Raw genomic sequence first — 18,068 nt, forward strand, 5'->3', positions numbered from 1 at the left:
GTGTACAGGGTTTTTTTGTTTGTTTGTTTGTTTTTCTTTTTATACCGCACTTACGGCATAAGGAAGTTCCCAGGCTAGAGGTAGAATCAGAGCTGCAGCGGGGCCTATGCCACAGCCATGCCAACCCAGGATCCTAGCTGCATCTGTAATCTAATCACAGCACACAGCAATGCTGGAATCTTTTTTTTTTTTTTTTTTTTTTTTTTTGTCTTTTTGCCTATTCTAGGGTCATTCCCGCGGCATATGGAGGTTCCCAGGCTAGGGGTCCAATCGGAGCTGTAGCCACTGGCCTACATCAGAGCCACAGCAATGGGGGATCCGAGCCTCATCAGTGACCTACACCACAGCTCAGGGCAACACCGGATCCTTAACCCACGGAGCAAGGCCAGGGATCGAACCCACAACCTCATGGTTCCTAGTCGGATTCGTTAACCACTGAGCCACGATGGGAACTCCAATGCTGGATACTTAATCCACTGAGGGAGGCCAGGGATTGAACCTGCATCCTCACAGAGACAATGTCAGGTGCTTAACCCGCTGAGCCACAATGGGAACTCCAAGGCTTTTATGTGAAGGTAAGTTTTCATTTCTTTGTGGTAAATATATAGTAGTCGGATTTCTGGGTCATATGATAAATGCATGTTTAACTTTATGAGAACTGCCAAATTGTTTTTCGAAATGGCTCTGCCATTTTGCATTTCAATGAATGACAATTCCAGTCGCTCTAAGATCCTTGCCAACAGTCATGATCATCTCCGGTTTTAATTTTAGGTGTTTCAATAAAGTGTATCTTGTTAGGAGTTCCCATCAGGGCACAGTGGTTGGCGAACCTGACTAGGAACCATGAGGTGGCAGGTTCGATCCCTGGCCTTGCTCAGTGGGTTAAGGATCCAGCATTGCCGTGAGCTGTGGAGTGGGTCACAGATGCAGCTTGGATCCCACATTGCTGTGGCTGTGTCGTCAGCCGGTGGCTGCAGCTCCGATTGGACCCTTAGCCTGGGAACCTCCATATGCTGCAGGAGCGTCCCTAGAAAAAGGCAAAAAGACAAAAAAAAAAAAAAAAAAAAGTGTATCTCAGTAGTATTGCATTTGCAGAAATTGTATATCTGATCATGTTCCTTCCCTGCTGAAAATTGTCTACAACTCCCCTTTGCTTTTAGATGAAGGAAGCCCTAATTCATTAGCATGACTTCCAAGAGCTAGTTGTGGGTCTCTGCTGACCTCAGAGCCCAACTGTTGCCATCCCGTTGTCTTCTTTGCATTTTATGCTCTAGCCGCATCGAGCTCGGGTTTTTAGTAATCTTGATGCATATGTTTTCCTTATTTTCACATTGCTCTTTATGTGATGGTCTCTGCCTAGAATATTCCCCTCTCTTCTTTTATGTGGTCAATTTCTACCTTATTCTTCTGTCTTAATTCTGTCAATTACTCCAGATGTCACTGCACGTCTTTCCATGCCTAGTCTCAGTTCTAACTTCATTTCCCCCTTCTACCCAGTTTCCCTTTCTCCAACCTTTTTTTTTTTTAGGGCTGCGCCCGCAGCATATGGAAATTCCCAGCCTAGGGGTTGAATTGGCGCTATAGCTGCCAGCCTACACCACAGCCACAGCAACGCCAGATCCGAGCAATGCTGGATCCTTAACCCACTGAGCAGGATGAGGGATGGAACCAGCATCCTCATGGATACTAGTTGGATTCTTAACTCGCTGAGCCACAGTGGGAACTTCCTACCTTCCTCCAAATCTGATGCACCCCCTTCTAGCTGTTTCCAGCTGTGGTAGATTTCAAAATTAACCACCATACTTTGTAGCTCTTGCCATCAAGAGATAGAGTCCACCCCACCCCAACCCCACTCCCTTGAATGTGGTGTAGCTAAATATGATTACGCCCATTTTACAGACAAGGAGCCCAAGATCACATAGTTTGTAAGTAACATAACTATATTCAAACCCAGGATCTTTACCCTAAGTTCTAACTCGCCAGGGTGTGGGAATCTGGCTAATGTGGACATGCCCATCTGTAGCTTTGCTTACCCTGGACGCCTTTCTTGCTGGCAATATCACTCTCCTTCTTTAAGGGAACTCCTCCTACTTCCATTCCATCAGTATGGTTTTTAGGAGTTCCCATTGTGGTGCAGTGGAAACGAAGCTGACTAGGAACCATGAGGTTGCGGGTTCAATGCCTGGCCTCACTCAGTGGTTAAGGATCCGACGTTAACATGAGCTGTGGTGTAGCTCGCAGATGTGGCTCGGATCCCGAGTTGCTGTGGCTGTGGTGTAGGCTGGCAGCTGTAGCTCCAATTTGACCCCTAGCTTGGGAACATCTATATGCCATGGGTGTGGCCCTAAAAGACAAAAAAAAAAAAAAAGTTTGTCTTTTTTGCTATTTCTTGGGCCGCTCCCACGGCATATGGTGGTTCCCAGGCTAGGGGTCCAATCAGAGCTGTAGCCACCAGCCTACACCAGAGCCACAGCCACTCGGGATCCGAGCTGCGTCTGCAACCTATACCACAGCTCACGGCAACGCCAGATCCTTAACCCACTGAGCGAGGCCAGGGATCGAACCCACAACCTCATGGTTCCTAGTCGGATTCGTTAACCACTGAGCCACGACGGGAACTCCCCCCTCAAAATATATATTTTTTAACAGGGATTGCCAACCCTGACATGCCCTGCTTCTTTGGCTACGGGGCATCCAATCTGAGCCAAGAAAATCAGAACCCTCTTTGCAGTTTTCTGAATTAAAACTGTGGGAAGTGGGGTGACGCTGAGATGTAAGCTTGGTCACCATGGATTGCCCTGCTTTCAGGTTCATGGAGAAAACAGGTCTGAAAAAAAGAAAGTACCACCCACCCAACAGGTAGTGGTGCGTGTCTGGTGGAGAGGTGCGGGTGGGTGGCAGAGCGCATGTTCAGTGGGAGCAGGGAGCACCTGCATTCCCAGTTTTATTATCAATGAAGGCAGCTGCTTCCTAGGCTTCCCATGGTTTAGTTACCTTGGTCAATAAATTCCCCACTTTGCCTCAGTTAGTTGAAACTAGATCACTTGACACCATTTAAAGAACCCTCACAACACACAAGCCTTGGAAGAATTCACGGAGGAGGATTAAGGCATTAGGTAAAACCAGCCCCTCTGAATGCCAGGGCTGAGTTGGGGGGAGGCTTTGTGGATGACACAGGTGAAGATACAGCCTGGGTCCCTGGCTCCGCATTAACATGAAAGCCCTCAGCCAAAAACTTCGACTTGATTCCAAAGGCGTTTAGGACTTAGGGGAGAAATGAAAGTGTATTCTTCTCCATCAGAGGGGAAAAAAAAAAAAAAGTGTCTAATAGATTGTGAATAATTCAGATTTAATTACTAGGAAAATGCCTTCCGTTTCTTTCTTCCTTTTTATTCTGTCTCCTGTCTGATGCTTAGGCAGCAGGCTTGGTAGATATTTTTGTTCCAGAAATTCTCCTTGAGAAAAAGTGAGCCGAATCCTCAGCTTTCTTCTTGTCGGGTGTGAAAACCAGAGCATTTGGATGTGGGCAGGAAGGAGCCACAGGTATCTAGCCCCTGGCTGTTCCTACTGAATGCTGCCTGGCATGGTACCCACCGTGGGGGTCCCCCTCTGATGTCAGGGGCCTCTGAGCTTGTGGCTTAGAAATAAGATGGTACAGGTGTGACATTCTCCCAGCCATGCAGATGGGTGCCATTACAATTTCGTGGTATGGCATCTCACACACGGCCTCATCACGGCTCAGCAATCCTATTACACGCCTATTGCCATCAATCTTCACTATCCCGTGCCCACTCTCCCCTCCTCTCCCCAAGACGAGTTTTTAAAATAACAGCTTTGGAGTTCCTGTCGCTGCGCAGTGGTTAACGAATCCGACTAGGAACCATGAGGTTGCGGGTTCGATCCCTGGCCTTGCTCAGTGGGTGAAGGACCCAGCGTTGCCATGAGCTGTGGTGTAGGTTACAGATGAGGCTCGGATCCTGAGTTGCTGTGGCTGTGGTGTAGGCCGGTGGCTACAGCTCCGATTGGACCCGTAGCCTGGGAACCTCCACATGCCGCTGGAGCGGCCCTAGAAAAAGCGAAAAGACCCAATAAATAAATAAATTAAATAAAATGAAATAAAATATAACAGCTTTATTGAGATATAATTCATGTACCATAAAATTCACGCCTTTAAAGTATACACTCCAATGATCTTTAAGCTATTCACAAGGTTGTACAACCATCACCACTCTTTGATTTTAGAATATTTTTATAACTCTGAAAAGAAGCCCCATGCCCACTTCCTCCCGCCTTGCCCTCCTCCTCCCCCAAGCCCCTGGCAACCGCTAATCTACTTTCTCTCGATTAAAGTCTCAATAGGCTTTGCCTATTTTGGGCATTTCATGTAAGTTGAATCATATAATCTGTGGTCTTTATGTGTGGTCTCTTTCATTAGTCTGATGTTTTCAAGGTTCATTCATGCTGTAGCATGTGTCAGTTCTTCATTCCTTGTGTCCCTAAATAATACTCCTTTGTATAGATGCTTATTTGATTTTTCCATTCATCCTTTTGTCACTAAATAATACTGCTTTGTATAGATGCATATTTGATTTTTCCATTCATCAGTTGATGAGCATTTGGGTTGTTTCGGTGGGGGGCTTTTATGAAAAATGTTTCGATGCACATTTGTGTCCACGTTTTTATGTGAACATAGTTCCAATTCTTTGGGAGGGTACCTCTAGGCGTACCCTTGCTGAGTCCTATGGGAACTCGCAATAGTATCTGAAAAAAAAATATTTTTTTTGGCCACACTCATGGCATGTGTACATTTGGGGGCCAAGGATCAAACCTGTGCCACAGCAGCAACCTGTGCCACTGCAGTGACACAGCCGTGACACAAGGAAACTCCAAAATGAATTACCCTTGAATGGCTAGGTCATGGGATGACTTGTGAGAAAGCACCAGACTGTTTTCCAACGTGGCTGCACCATTTTACAATCCTATCGACCATGTGTAAGCATCGGTTTCTCCACATTCTTGCAAACATCTGCATTGTGTGTCTTTTATGTTTTAGTCATCCTAGCGGGAGGGAATTGGTATCTCACTGCGGTTTTGATGTGCAAAACCTAATGACTAATCTTTTCCTAACAAACTTATAGCTTTAGCCTTTTCTTTTCTTTTTCTTTTTTTCTTTTTCTTTTTCTTTCTTTTTTTTTTTTTTTTTTTTGTCTTTTTAGGGCTGCATCTGCGGCTATGGAAGTTCCCAGGCTAGGAGTCGAAACAAACAGCTGCCCGCCTACAACACAGCCACAGCAACATAGGATCCAAGCCGAGTCTGCGACCTACACCACAGCTCAGGGCAATGTTGGATCCTTGACTCACTGAGCGAGATCAGGGATTGAACCTGGGTCCTCATGGATACTAGTCAGATCTGTTTCTGCTGAGCCATGAGGGAAACGCCTACCCTTAGCCCTTTCTAAAATTACTTTTTTTTTTAATGGTTAAGTTGTAATAGTTCTTTATATAGTCCAGATATTAGTTACTTATCAGATATATGATTTCAATATTTTCTCAGTCTGTCTTGTCTTTTTTCTTTCTTGATAGTGTCTTTTGAAGCACAAAAATTTTGATATTGATGATGTTCAATTTATCTCCTTTTTTTCTTTCTTTTTTCTTTTCTTTTTTTTTTTTTTTTGTCTATTTGCCTTTTCTGGGGCTACTCCTGCGGCACATGGAGGTTCCCAGGATAGGGGTCTAATTGGAGATGTAGCCACTGGCCTACACCACAGCCACAGCAACGCCAGATCCGAGCCGCATCTGCAACCTACCCCACAGTTCATGGCAATGCCAGATCCTTAACCCACTGAGCGAGTCCATGGATCGAACCCGCAATCTCATGGCTCCTAGTCGAATTCGTTAACCACTGAGCCACGATGGGAACTCCAGCTTCTGCTTGTTTTTAAAAATTGAGTTTTCCATGGATGGACCTAGAGATGATCATACAAAGTGAAGTAAATCAGACAAAGACAGACAAATGTCATATGCTATCACTTATATGTGGAATCTAAAAAAATGATACAAATGAACTTATTCATAAAAGAGAAAAAGACTCACAGAGAAAACAAACTTATGGTTACCAAAGGGGGTAGGGGGAGGATATATTGGGAATTTGGGATTAATAGATACACACTACTATATATGAAATAAACAACAAAGACCTACTACAGAGCACAGGAAATTATATTCAATATCTTGTAATAAACTATAATGAAAAAGAATATGAAAAAGAATACATGTATGTGAGGAGTCCCTGTCGTGGCGCAATCGTTAATGAATCCAACTAGGAATGATGAGGTTTCGGGTTTGATCCCTGGCCTTGCTCAGTGGGTTAAGGATCCGGCGTTGCCATGAGCTGTGGTGTAGGTTACAGATGAGGCTCGGATCCTGAGTTGCTGTGGCTGTGGTGTAGGCCGGTGGCTACAGCTCCGATTGGACCCGTAGCCTGGGAACCTCCATATGCCGCTGGAGCGGCCCTAGAGACAAAAAAGACAAAAAAAAAAAAAAAAAAAAAAACCCCAAACAAACTAAAAGAATACATGCATGTGTATGTAAATCAATCACTTTTCTGTAGACCTGAAACACTGTAGATCAACTATACTTCAATTTAAAAAATTGAGTTGAGAGAGTTCCCGTTGTGGCTCAGTGGTTAACGAATCTGACTAGGAACCATGAGGTTGCGGGTTTGATCCCTGGCCTTGCTCAGTGGGTGAAGGATCTGGCATAGCTGTGAGCTGTGACGTAGGTTGCAGACTCGTTCAGATCCAGTGTTGCTGTGACTCTGGTGTAGGCTGGTGGCTACAGCTCTGATTAGACCCCTAGCCTGGGAACCTCCATATGCTGCGGGAGCAGCCCTAGAAATGGCAAAAAGACAAAAATAATAATAATAATAATAATAAAATAAATATAAAATTGAGTTGGGGAGTTTCCATTGTGGCGGAGTGGAAATGAATCTGACTAGTACCCAGGAGGATTTGAATTCGATCCCTGGCCTCACTCTATGGGTCGGGGATCTGACTTTGCTGAGATTTGTGGTGTAGGTCGCAGACACAGCTCAGGTCTGGTCTTGCTATGGCTGTGGTGTAGGCCGGCCGCTGCAGCTCAGATTCAACCCCTAGCCTGAGAACCTCCATATGCTGTGGGTGTGGCCCTAAAAAGCAAAAAAAAATAAAAATAAAATAAAATTCGTCTTATTCATCAGTGCCCTTACCTGGTTAGCATCTCACAGGCCTGGCATAGTTGTTTCATCTCCCCAGTTAATTCCCCTGACACAGTCCTACCCTTCCTTCTTGTGACACTTAACTCTGAGCTTGGAGTCCCCACTTGACACATTCCTGCCTTCTCTGAAGATTCTCCTGCAACCCAGGATCCGAGCAGCATCTGCAACCTACACCACAGCTCATGGCAATGCCAGATCCTTAACCCACTGAGCAAAGACAGGGATCGAACCCACAACCTCATGGTTCCTAGTCGAATTCGTTAACCACTGTGTCATGACAGGAACTCCTCTTTTTTTGTCTTTTTAGGTCAGGGATCGAACCAGTGTCCTCATGGATACTAGTCGGTATCCACTCCTACGGTTTCCTCTAGTTTTATTTATCTGTAGTGTCTATCTTGTTGGCTTCCCAACAAGAAGCCTCAGCCTTGACCGAAAAGTTCTGACCATCTGAGGACACATTCTTGCTTTCCCAGGCTGTTTGGAATTTATTTCATGGGTTTGGGGATAACAGAGATGTGGATGCTTCTGTTCAGTTTGTCATAGGAGCCAATATCCAAAGGAACTTTCTAATGGGCTACTTATAGCACATTGGGTATGAAGCATGGTATTGGTTTATTGGAGGCACTGAGCAAGTTGTTTGCAGAATGAATCAAGGGACAGGTGAGTGGTACAGAGGCCTCCAGATACTGTAAAGCCCCCTGGCCTCCCCTCCTGAGCTCCACCTGTAGTGTGGTACTATAGAAATAGATGAGAATTCTCATCATGGCTCAGCAGTAAGGAACCCAACTAGTATCCATGAGGACACCAGTTCGATCCCTGGCTTCGCTCAGTGGGTTAACGATCCGGTGTTGCCATGAGCTATGGTGTAGGTGGCAGATGTGGCTTGGATCCCGCATTGCTGGGGCTGTGGTGTAGGCCAGCAGCTGCAGCTCTGATTCCACCCCTACCTTGGGAACTTCCATATGCCAGGGATTCAGCCCTAAAAAGACAAAAAAAAAAAAAAAAAAAAGAGGATTTCCTGTCATGACACAGTGTTTAACGAATCTGACTAGGAACCATGAGATTGCGGGTTTGATCCCTGGCCTTGCTCAGTGGGTTAAGGATCCAGCGTTGCTGTGAGCTGTGGTGTAGGTTGCAGATGTGGCTTGGATCATGAGTTGCTGTGGCTGTGGTGTAGGCCAGTGGCTACAGCTCCAATTCTACCCCTAGCCTGGGAACCTCCATATGCTGCAGGAGCGGCCAAGAAATGGCAAAAAGACAAAAAAAAAAAAAAAGAACCATTCCCAAGTCACATGGGCTGTGTTACTTGCACTCTCACCAGCAGCCTCCCTCCCCTGAATCTGTGTCCTCATTTGCAGCCTGTCACTTTCCCCCTTTCCCCCTCCATCCCACCCCTCAGCCTCTGTGTGCAAGCTCTCCTTTAACGGGCCTTAATAAAAACCCTTAGCCAAGCCTGTCATCACTGTCCGTAGGAGATGAGTAAGCAATTAGCATTCCTTACCTAATCGACCAGTATTTCTTTTGGGGGCTCCAGTACCAATTAGGGGATGGAAATACAGTTTTAATCTTGTTTCCTGATGGACACAGTACAACGTGGGGTGAAACACCTTCTTTCCCAGGTGCCTTCATCTGGAGTGGTACTGGGCCAGTGGCACGGAGGTCATCATCTCATAAGTCAGGCTTTAGAAATACAAATGTTGGAGTTCCCGTCGTGGCCCAGTGGTTAACGAATCCGGCTAGAAACCATGAGGTTGCCGGTTCGATCCCTGGCCTTGCTCAGTGGGTTAAGGATCCGGCGTTGCCATGAGCTGTGGTGTAGGTTGCAGATGTGGCTTGGATCATGAGTTGCTGTGGCTGTGGTGTAGGCCAGTGGCTACAGCTCCAATTCTACCCCTAGCCTGGGAACCTCCATATGCCGCTCGGCCCTAGAAAAAGGCAAAAAGACAAAAAGAAAGAAAGAAAGAAAAAGAAAGAAAGAAAGAAAGAAAGAAAGAAAGAAAGAAATACAAATGTCTCCTGGACTCTAAGGGTGGGTGGCCCTGTGGATCTATCTGCACTAGGTTGAAAGGCGTGGAGATTTTGATTCTAGAGAACTGATAAACAGGAACATAGAGGATGCGTTTCTGGCAATGAAGAAAGCAACAGGTGGAGTTCCCATTGTGGTACAGCGGAAATGAATCTGTCCAGTATCCATGAGGATGTAGGTTCAATCCCTGACCTTGCTCAATGGGTTGGGGATCCAGCGTTGCCAAGAGCTGTGGTGTAGGTTGCAGATGTGGCTTGGATCCTGCAATGCTGTGGCTGGTAGCTCTGATTTGACCCCTAGGCTGGGAATTTCTATATGTTGTGGGTGCGGCTCTAAAAAGCCAAAAAAAAAAAAAAAAAAAAAAAAAGAAAGAAAGAAAGCATCACATTTCAAGCGATGCTTAGAAATGCAGAAAGGCAGAGAATGTATTTCTGGTTGGATAAAAGAAAGCACTCATTTATTTGGCAACTATTTTTTTAGTCCCTACTATATACCAGTCATTCTTCTAAGTGCCAGGGTGACAGCAGGAAAGAAAACAGACCCAAATCTCTGCTTTTGTGCTGCTCACATTCCCATCTAAGTGTAGGGGGGGTGACTATGGGACAGGAGGGAAAGGAAGCTTGGTTGGTGACTGGAGTCTTTGGGGGATGATTGAGAAGATGATTAGAATTCTTTGAAGTAGGAGTTCCCACTGTGGCTTAGGAGGTTAAGAACCCCATACAGTGTCCGTGAGGATGCAGGTTTGATCTCCGGCATCCCTCAGTAGGTTAAGGATCCCGCATTTCCATAAGCTGTGGCGTAGGTCACAGATGTGGCTTGGATCTGATATTTCTGTGGCTGTGGCATAGGACAGCTGGTGCAATTCCAATTCTACCCCTAGCTGGGGAACTGCCATATGTTGGGGGCATAGCCCTAAAATGAAAAAAAGAAGAAGAAGAAGAGAAGGAAGAGGAGGAGGAAGGAGAAGAAGAGGAAGAGGAGGAAGAGGAAGAGGAAGAAGAAGAAGAGAAGGAAGAGGAGGAGGAAGGGGAAGGGGAAGGGGAAAGAGAAGAGGAGGAGGAGAAGGAGGAGGAGGAAGAAGTAGAGGAAGAGGAAGAGGAAGAGGAAGAAGAAGAAGAAGAAGAAGAAGAGGAAGAAGAAGAAGAAGGAAATTCTTTGAGGTAGAACTGCAGGGATGGATGAAAGTCCTTTGACCCTGATCTTGCTGGGAAGAGTTCAGAAGGGCCTGGGCAGGGCTTCCAGGGGCTGAGAGAGAACAAGAGGGCTTGATGTCTGGTTTGGTGGCTGGAAGTGGGTTCTTGAGGGAGACACCATAAAAGGGGCAGGATGGGATGGTGTGAACTCACAAGCAAGCTTGTCTTGCTGGGGTGCTGATGGCGAGAGGAATCCAGGTCCTCGGAACCAAGAAAGGCATGGAATACTGTCTATTGGAATACATGGCATTCCATGGCATGCCTGGAATATTAGTCACAGGCCAGAGCCTTGAAATCAAGCAGAGCTGGGTCTGAGCTGGGGTCTGCCACCTGCGCATGCCCTCGGGAAGTTTTCTATTTTCTCCTTCAATGAAGACATCAGTTTGTTCATCTTTAAAATGGGAACAAGGCTGTCCAAGGCATTACCATCCTGTTGGCAAAACTGTCTCTCCACGGGCTGATTCACAGTCCCGTCTGCAGGGCAGCTGGGGAGAAACTGCCTTTTTCTTCTGAGACCGTCACCGGGACTTTGCAGGGGGGGGCGAGGGCCTGAGCCATCCAGGGTTACTTGGGGTCTAATCCAGCCAGGCAGGGTCTCCTGGCTGCCCCTCTATCTCCTTGCACTTGGAGGCCTCTTTTCACTTTGTTTTTAAATATTTCCCGAAGCTCTAATTGCTACACTTCCTCGAATGTTTTTCATACAGGCAATCAGTGCCTGCTGCAATTAGGAGGCCCTAATTACCATCGGCATGCTTTCTCTCAGAAACCACCATTGGAACAGTCACAAATAAACCTTAATGAAGACCAAAGATCTTTCTCCAGTCTAAAGCCATTTGTAATCACGATCCGTTATTGTCGGGACCAGCAGGCAGAGGAGCCCTTAGGCCTGTTACATATTCAGCAGCAGCAATGGTGAGAGATGCGCTGGGTGCCTGGGAGGAGGTGAGCAGGCAGGCTTGGGGCTAGGGGATCTGTGGTCCAGGCAGGGTTTGCCCTCAGTCTGTTGCTCTATTTTAATTTATTTCTTTGGTTGAAAAGTTCTTCAACCACTTTTTTTTTTTTTTTTTTTTTTTTGTCTTTTTGCCATTTCTTGGGTCGCTCCGGCGGCATATGGGAGGTTCCCAGGCTAAGGGGTCTAATTGGAGCTGTAGCTGCCAGCCTACGCCAGAGCCACAGCAACGCGGGATCCAAGCCTCGTCTTCAACCTACACCACAGCTCACGGCAATGCCAGATCCTTAACCCACTGAGCAAGGCTAGGGATCGAACCTGCAACCTCATGGTTCCTAGTCGGATTCGCTAACCACTGCGCCACGACAGGAACTCCCTCTTCAACTACTTTTGAAAAAACGTTTATCTTCCGGTTTGTTTTTTTCCACATCTTGTAAGTGGCTTGATACGGGATCTTGGGTCCCAGACCAGGGATGGAACCCAGGACACAGAGGGGGAAGCACTGAATCCTAGCCACTAGACCCCCTGGGAACTAGCCCCCCAAGGTTATTGAGATGCAGCCTTCATATATGGTAAAATATGAACCTCTTGAGAATAAGGTTTGATTAATTAAAAAATATATAATGCCCATGTAATCACTGCCTGGATCAAGATATAGAATATTCCTAACATCCTGGGAAGCTCCCTCCTGCCCTTCTATGGTGTATCCATCAGGGTGGAAGCAGAAAAGCAGAAACATGATGAGTTTTCAGTTATCAGGGATTTTCAGAATTCAACCTTATCCAACTGTGGGAGACACTGGGGCAATGAAGTTTCAAACAAGGACACAGGGAGCAGTTCCTGTCGTGGCTCAGCATGTGAAGAACCCGACTACGGCTAGTGTCCATGAGGATGTGGGTTCAATCCCTGGCCTCGCTCAGTGAGTTAAGGATCCAGCGTTGCTGCGAGCTGTGTGTAGGTCGAGGATGCAGCTCAGATCTGGCGTTACTGGGGCTGTGGTGTGGGCTAGCAGCTGCAGCTCCGACTCAACCTGCAAACTTGGAACTTCCATATGCCACCAGTGCAGCCCTAAAAGACAAAAGAAATAAAATAAAATAAAAAATGGACATAGGAGGATCCAAAAAGATGCTCAACTGAAGCATGGACATGAGTGAATGAGTCAGAGATGCTCAGGGAGCCCAGAAGCTGGTCCCTTCCAGCTGTAGGAGTGGGGCCACAGAGTGAAAGATGCAGAAACCCAGGGGAAGCTGTTGGGTCTTTAGCTGCTGCCTCTGTGAGTGTGCAGTGAAGCATCTGGTGGTGGATTGGGTCCCTGGGGGTCAGCGGGACTGGAGTTCAGGAGAAAGGCTGGACGAAGTGCGCAGAGAGCAGAGTGGGGTACATTGGAACCCGGCAGCCTCTATCTCTCACCCTGGCAAACACTCAATGACACAGCTTCCCTCTGGGCAACCCTAACCTGGAACCACTCAGGGAAGGCAATTCTGAGAAACACAGACCCCAGGAGAATCAGGCTGACAGGAGAACAATCCAGCACAATGGGAGAAGGTTCTTGTTCCCTAAATGTGGCTGGTCGGATTGTGTCCTCCGGCTGCAAGACTGCAGGGCCCATGAAAGAGTCTTTATATTCCAGCACAATGGGAGAAGGTTCATGTTCCCTAAATGTGGCTGGTCGGATTGTGTCCTCCGGCTGCAAGACTGCAGGGCCCATGAAAGAGTCTTTACATTCCAGCTGCATGACCCCTAGAACAGTACCTTCCTCGGAGATGGTGAGGGGAGGAGGTCTCGAGCCACTCCTCCATCATGTCCCCATCTCCAGTCAAGAGAAGGCAAGGCTGGAGTTCCCATCGTGGTGCAGTGGTTAATGAATTGGACTAGGAGCCATGAGGTTTTGGGTTCGATCCCTGGCTTTGCTCAGTAGATCAAGGATCCGGCGTTGCCATGGGCTGTGGGGTAGGTTGCAGATGCGGCTCGGATCCCTCGTAGCTGTGGCTCTGGTGTAGGCTGGTGGCTGCAGCTCTGATGAGACCCCTAGCCTGGGAACCTCCCTGTGCCACAGGAGGGGCCCTAGAAATGGCAAAAAAAAAAAAAAAAAAAAAGAAAAAAGAGAAGGCAATGCTGATGGAATTCGTTCAGACTCTGGGACACTAGCCAAGGTTACTGTGATTGTGGTCTATGGCTTACAGGGCTGAGAACAGTGATTCTCAACCTTGGCTGCCCAATGGAAACCTGTGGGGAGCTTTACAAAATGCTGATGCCTGGGCTCACCCCAAGAGTCTGGAGTGCAGCCTGGGCATCAGGATTCTGAAAATTTCTCCCGAGAGGGATGGACTGGGGGTTGGGGATTGGCATAAGCACACAAAGGTCGATGGAATGATTGGTCAACGGGGACATGCTGCAGAGCACAGAGAACTCTACCCAATATTCTTTGATCATCTGTGTGGGAAAAGAACCTGAAATGTGTGTGCGGGGAGAGCTCAGTCACTTTGCTGTATGGTGGAAAACATCACGACGTTGTAAATCAACATACTTCAGTAAAACTTTAAAAAATGAAACAGGAGTTCTGTCGTGGCTCAGTGGTTAAGGAATCCGACTAGGAACCATGAGGTTGCGGGTTCGATCCCTGGCCTTGTTCAGTGGGTTAAGGATCTGGCATTGCCGTGAGCTGTGGTGTAGGTTGCAGATGCAGCTCAGATCCCGAGTGGCTGTGGCTCTGGTGTAGGCTGGTGGCTACAGCTCTGATTGGACCCTTAGCCTGGAAACCTCCATATGCCCTGGGAGCAGCCCAAGAAATGGCAAAAGGCAAAAAATAAAAAAATAAAAAATAAATTAAAAAATGAAACAAAATATTCTCTGGATGACTTGAATGGGTTGTCAAAGTTGGGAATCAATGGAGAGGCAAGACCTCTGCTTGGGAGGCTGGTAGCTTGGTAGGTTGAAAAGAGGTCTCTTCAGAGTTCCCATAGTGGTGGCTCAGTGGAAACAAATCTGACTAGCGTCCAGGAGGACACAGGTACGATCCCTGGCCTCGCTCAGTGGATTAAATATTCGGCATTGCCATGGGCTGTGGTATGGGTCGCAGATGAGGCTCAGATCCTGAGCTGCTGTGGCTGTGGTTTCGGCCGGCAGCTGGAGCTCTGATTCCACCCCTAGCCTGGGAAACTCCATACGCCGTGCGACCATAAAAAGCCAAAAAGAAAAAAAAAAAAAAAGAAAAAGTAGAGAGGTCTTTTCAGGGCCTTTCTTTTTTCTCAGTAGTTTAAATTTTTTATTTTTAAACAATTTTTATTATATTTACAATGTTCTGTCAATTTCTGCCATGCAGCAAAGTGACCCAGTTATATATTTATACACATTCTCTTTCTCACCTTATCCTCCTTCATGTTCCATCCAAGTGACCAGATATAGTTCTCTGTCCTATACAGCAGGAGCTCATTGCTTAACCCCTCCAAATGCAATAGTTTGCATCTACTAGCTCCAAACTCCCTGTCCCTCCCACTCCCTCCTCCTCCCTCTTGGCAACCACAAGTCTGTTCTCTTGTCCATGACTTTGTTTCTCTTCTGCAGATAGGTTCATTTGTGACATATATTAGATTCCAGATCTGTGTTATCATATGGTATTTGTCTTTCTCTTTCTGACTTACTCTCTTATGTGTGTCTCTAGTTCCACCCATGTTGCTGCAAACGGCTGACAGTTTACACAACCCGGATCTGCAAGTACAAAGTGGTGGGTCACGTGACCCTTGACACGCTCAAGGAGGAAGGTTATCTTTCAGGATTTGTCTCCTCAGTGCTGGGAGAATGCTGCTCTTTATGGTTGAGCAGGTATTCCTGCCTCTGGGCAGGTTCAGTCGATGCAAAATGCAGATACGCAATGCACAGTAGAGGGGCGAGAGGAGGCCCAAAGGTGGTGAAAAATTTTCATGTTTAACTTGTTCTTATCTTGCCATAAAATAAGAATTTTATTTCACAAGGTGACGGGTGGGTTAATTAACATTACTGTGGTAATCATTTCCCAACATATACACAAATCATCACCAGAGACACTTGAGTAGCTCATTTGTAACACACGAGACCAGCCTGGGTCTTATGGGACTTTATTACTATGAGGGCTGTGTGTGTGTGTGTGAGGCATGTCGGAGTTCCCTTCATGGCTCATCGGTTAACGAACCTGACTAGGAACCATGAGGTCACAGGTTCGATCCCTGGCCTTGCTCAGTGGGTTAAGGATCTGGCGTTGCCATGAGCTGTGGAGTAGGTCACAGATGTGGCTCAGACCTTGCGTTGCTGTGGCTGTGAGGTAGGCCTGCAGCTGTAGCTCCGACTCAACCTCTAGCCTGGGAACTTCCATATGCCGTGGGTGCAGCCCTAAAAAGAAAAAAAAAAAAAAAAAAAAGAATTAATAGGTGAGTTTAGCAAGTTCAGAGGCTACCTATTAGAGTGCAAAAATTCATGGAATTTCCCTTGTTGAGCATTGAACCACTAAAAACTGAAATTTAAAAGGGTACCATAGGAGTTCCCGTCGTGGCACAGTGGTTAACGAATCCGACTAGGAACCATGAGGTTGTGGGTTCGATCCCTGGCCTGGCTCAGTGGGTGAAGGATCTGGCATTGCCGTGAGCTGTGGTGTAGGTCGCAGATGCGGCTCAGATCCCATGTTGCTGTGGCTGTGGTGTAGGCTGGCGGCTACAGCTCTGATTGGACCCTTAGCCTGGGAGCCTCCATATGCCCCAGGAGCTGCCCTAGAAAAGGCAAAAATAATAATAATAATAATAATAAATAAATAAATTTAAAAAGGTAGCATGAAAAAGGTACCATTTATGATAGCATCAAAACACACCAAACATCCGGTATTAAATCTAAAGAAATATGTGCAATACTTCTATACAGAAAACCTGACACATTTTTAGAGAAATGATAATGATATAAATAAACGGAAGGATGTACTATGTTGATGTATTAGAAGACTCAAAATAGTAAAGATGTCATTCCTCCCGAGGTTTACCTGTAGAGTCAATAAAAATTAAAAAAAAAAAAAAATGGAAGGGGCATGGGGAATATTGGATAGACACCAGGAGAAAAAGGAAAATAATACCATATAACGTTATAGTTAATAACAAATACAATCAAAATTTATATAAATATATGTATATACTCATACATGATATAATAATAAAATAAAGGAAGTATTCGTGGACAAAGGAGAGGAAGGCTTTCTGGAGACCAAAGCGTTTGTTCTTGGACTTGAAAAACATAACACCTGTTTCCCCTTTCTTAGTCCAGTTTCCACATTAGCTGCTTATCTCCTATTGGCCAGTGAAAGACTTTAAAAGGGCACAGAAGAGTTCCCGTTGTGGGTCAGCAGTTAACGAACCCAACTAGGATCCATGAGGATCCGGGGTCGATCCCTGTTCTCCCTCAGTGGGTTAAGGATCCGGCATTGCCATGAGCTGTGGTGTAGGTTGAAGACATGGCTTGGATCCCGTGTGGCTGTGGCTGTGATGCAGGCCCCTAGCCTGGGAACTTCCATGTGCAGTAGGAGAGGACCTAAAATGCAAAAAAAAAAAAAAAAAAAAATTGCAGAGGAGGGTGGAAGCTAAGGGGCGAAGTCCCTACAAGGCAGCTGAAACCCTAACACAGCTAAGATTGTCTCTGAGGCGAACCCAGCTTTAGTGGATGTAGCAGATGCCATGCTAGCAACTAGGGTTATTTTCTCTGCCTTTGCAGACAAGGGAGCAGAGGGCATTTCTGCGCTCACTCTCAGGCCTTTGTATTGTGATGCCCTGGCACCGCTGGGGGAAATCAAGCTCCATTCTCTGAAAAGCCGATGTAATAACAATCTTTAAGGAGAAGCTTCCAGGTGACGGTGGGACCTTCTAGGAACAATCCAGGTACCTCTAAAGAGTAGATGGCCCCATCTTCCTAGGAGCATGAAAAAAAAAAAGCTCTTAAGAGCTCAAACGCTTGGATGAATCCCTGGGATGGATAAAAAGACAACTTCCTGGATGCTGGTAACTTGGGGTGGGTGGTGGGGGCTCTGAGTGGAGATCCCTTGGAATGGTCGCCCCTTGAAGGGCTGCCTTGACTTGGCATCATGATAGTTGAGGTCGGATGAAGGTTATTCTACACTGGATGGAGAGCAATGTGGGCCATCAAAGAGGGGGGACACCTTAGGTAGGTGGGACACCAGGGCCTTGGAAGCTGTCTGTCCCCTAATCCTCTCCTTATTTTCCTCCCCCACTCTGAAGTCGACCAATGTCCCCAAATGTCCTTTCCTTAAACTGTGCCATCCCAGTCCTCTGTTCTCTCCTGCTGGTGGGGAGGGATGGGCTCTGATCCCAATTTCTCGTGATTTCTCCATCCAGAGGGAAGAGTTCTGGTCCCATGGATGAGGGGAGCAAGTGAAACTGACTTCAACCCAGCCTAAACCCAGATCGGGACTTGAATCCATGGTTTTTTGTTTGTTTGTTATTTGGGGGGACCCACCGGTGGCACATGGAAGTTCCCAGGCTAGTGGTCTAATCGGAGCTGCAACCGCCGGCCTACACCACAGCCACAGCAATGCCAGATCGGAGCCACATCTGCAACCTACACCACAGCTCACAGCAATGCCGGATCCTTAACCCACTGAGCAGTGCCAAGAATTAA

The 18,068-nt window shown here is 46.6% G+C and overlaps 1 protein-coding gene across 1 annotated transcript in view; it reads left to right on the plus strand.

Moving 5' to 3' along the window:
• The window catches only part of LOC110260108, a 189,959-nt gene extending 178,569 nt beyond the window's left edge, over positions 1–11,390 (plus strand). The window contains exon 9 of the mRNA XM_021088374.1: positions 11,238–11,390. Within this exon, the coding sequence (XP_020944033.1) occupies positions 11,238–11,390 (153 nt within the window). The remainder of the gene's footprint in view (positions 1–11,237) is intronic.

Source organism: Sus scrofa, chromosome 3, assembly GCF_000003025.6.
Source record: "Sus scrofa isolate TJ Tabasco breed Duroc chromosome 3, Sscrofa11.1, whole genome shotgun sequence".
Classification (NCBI taxonomy): domain Eukaryota; kingdom Metazoa; phylum Chordata; class Mammalia; order Artiodactyla; family Suidae; genus Sus; species Sus scrofa.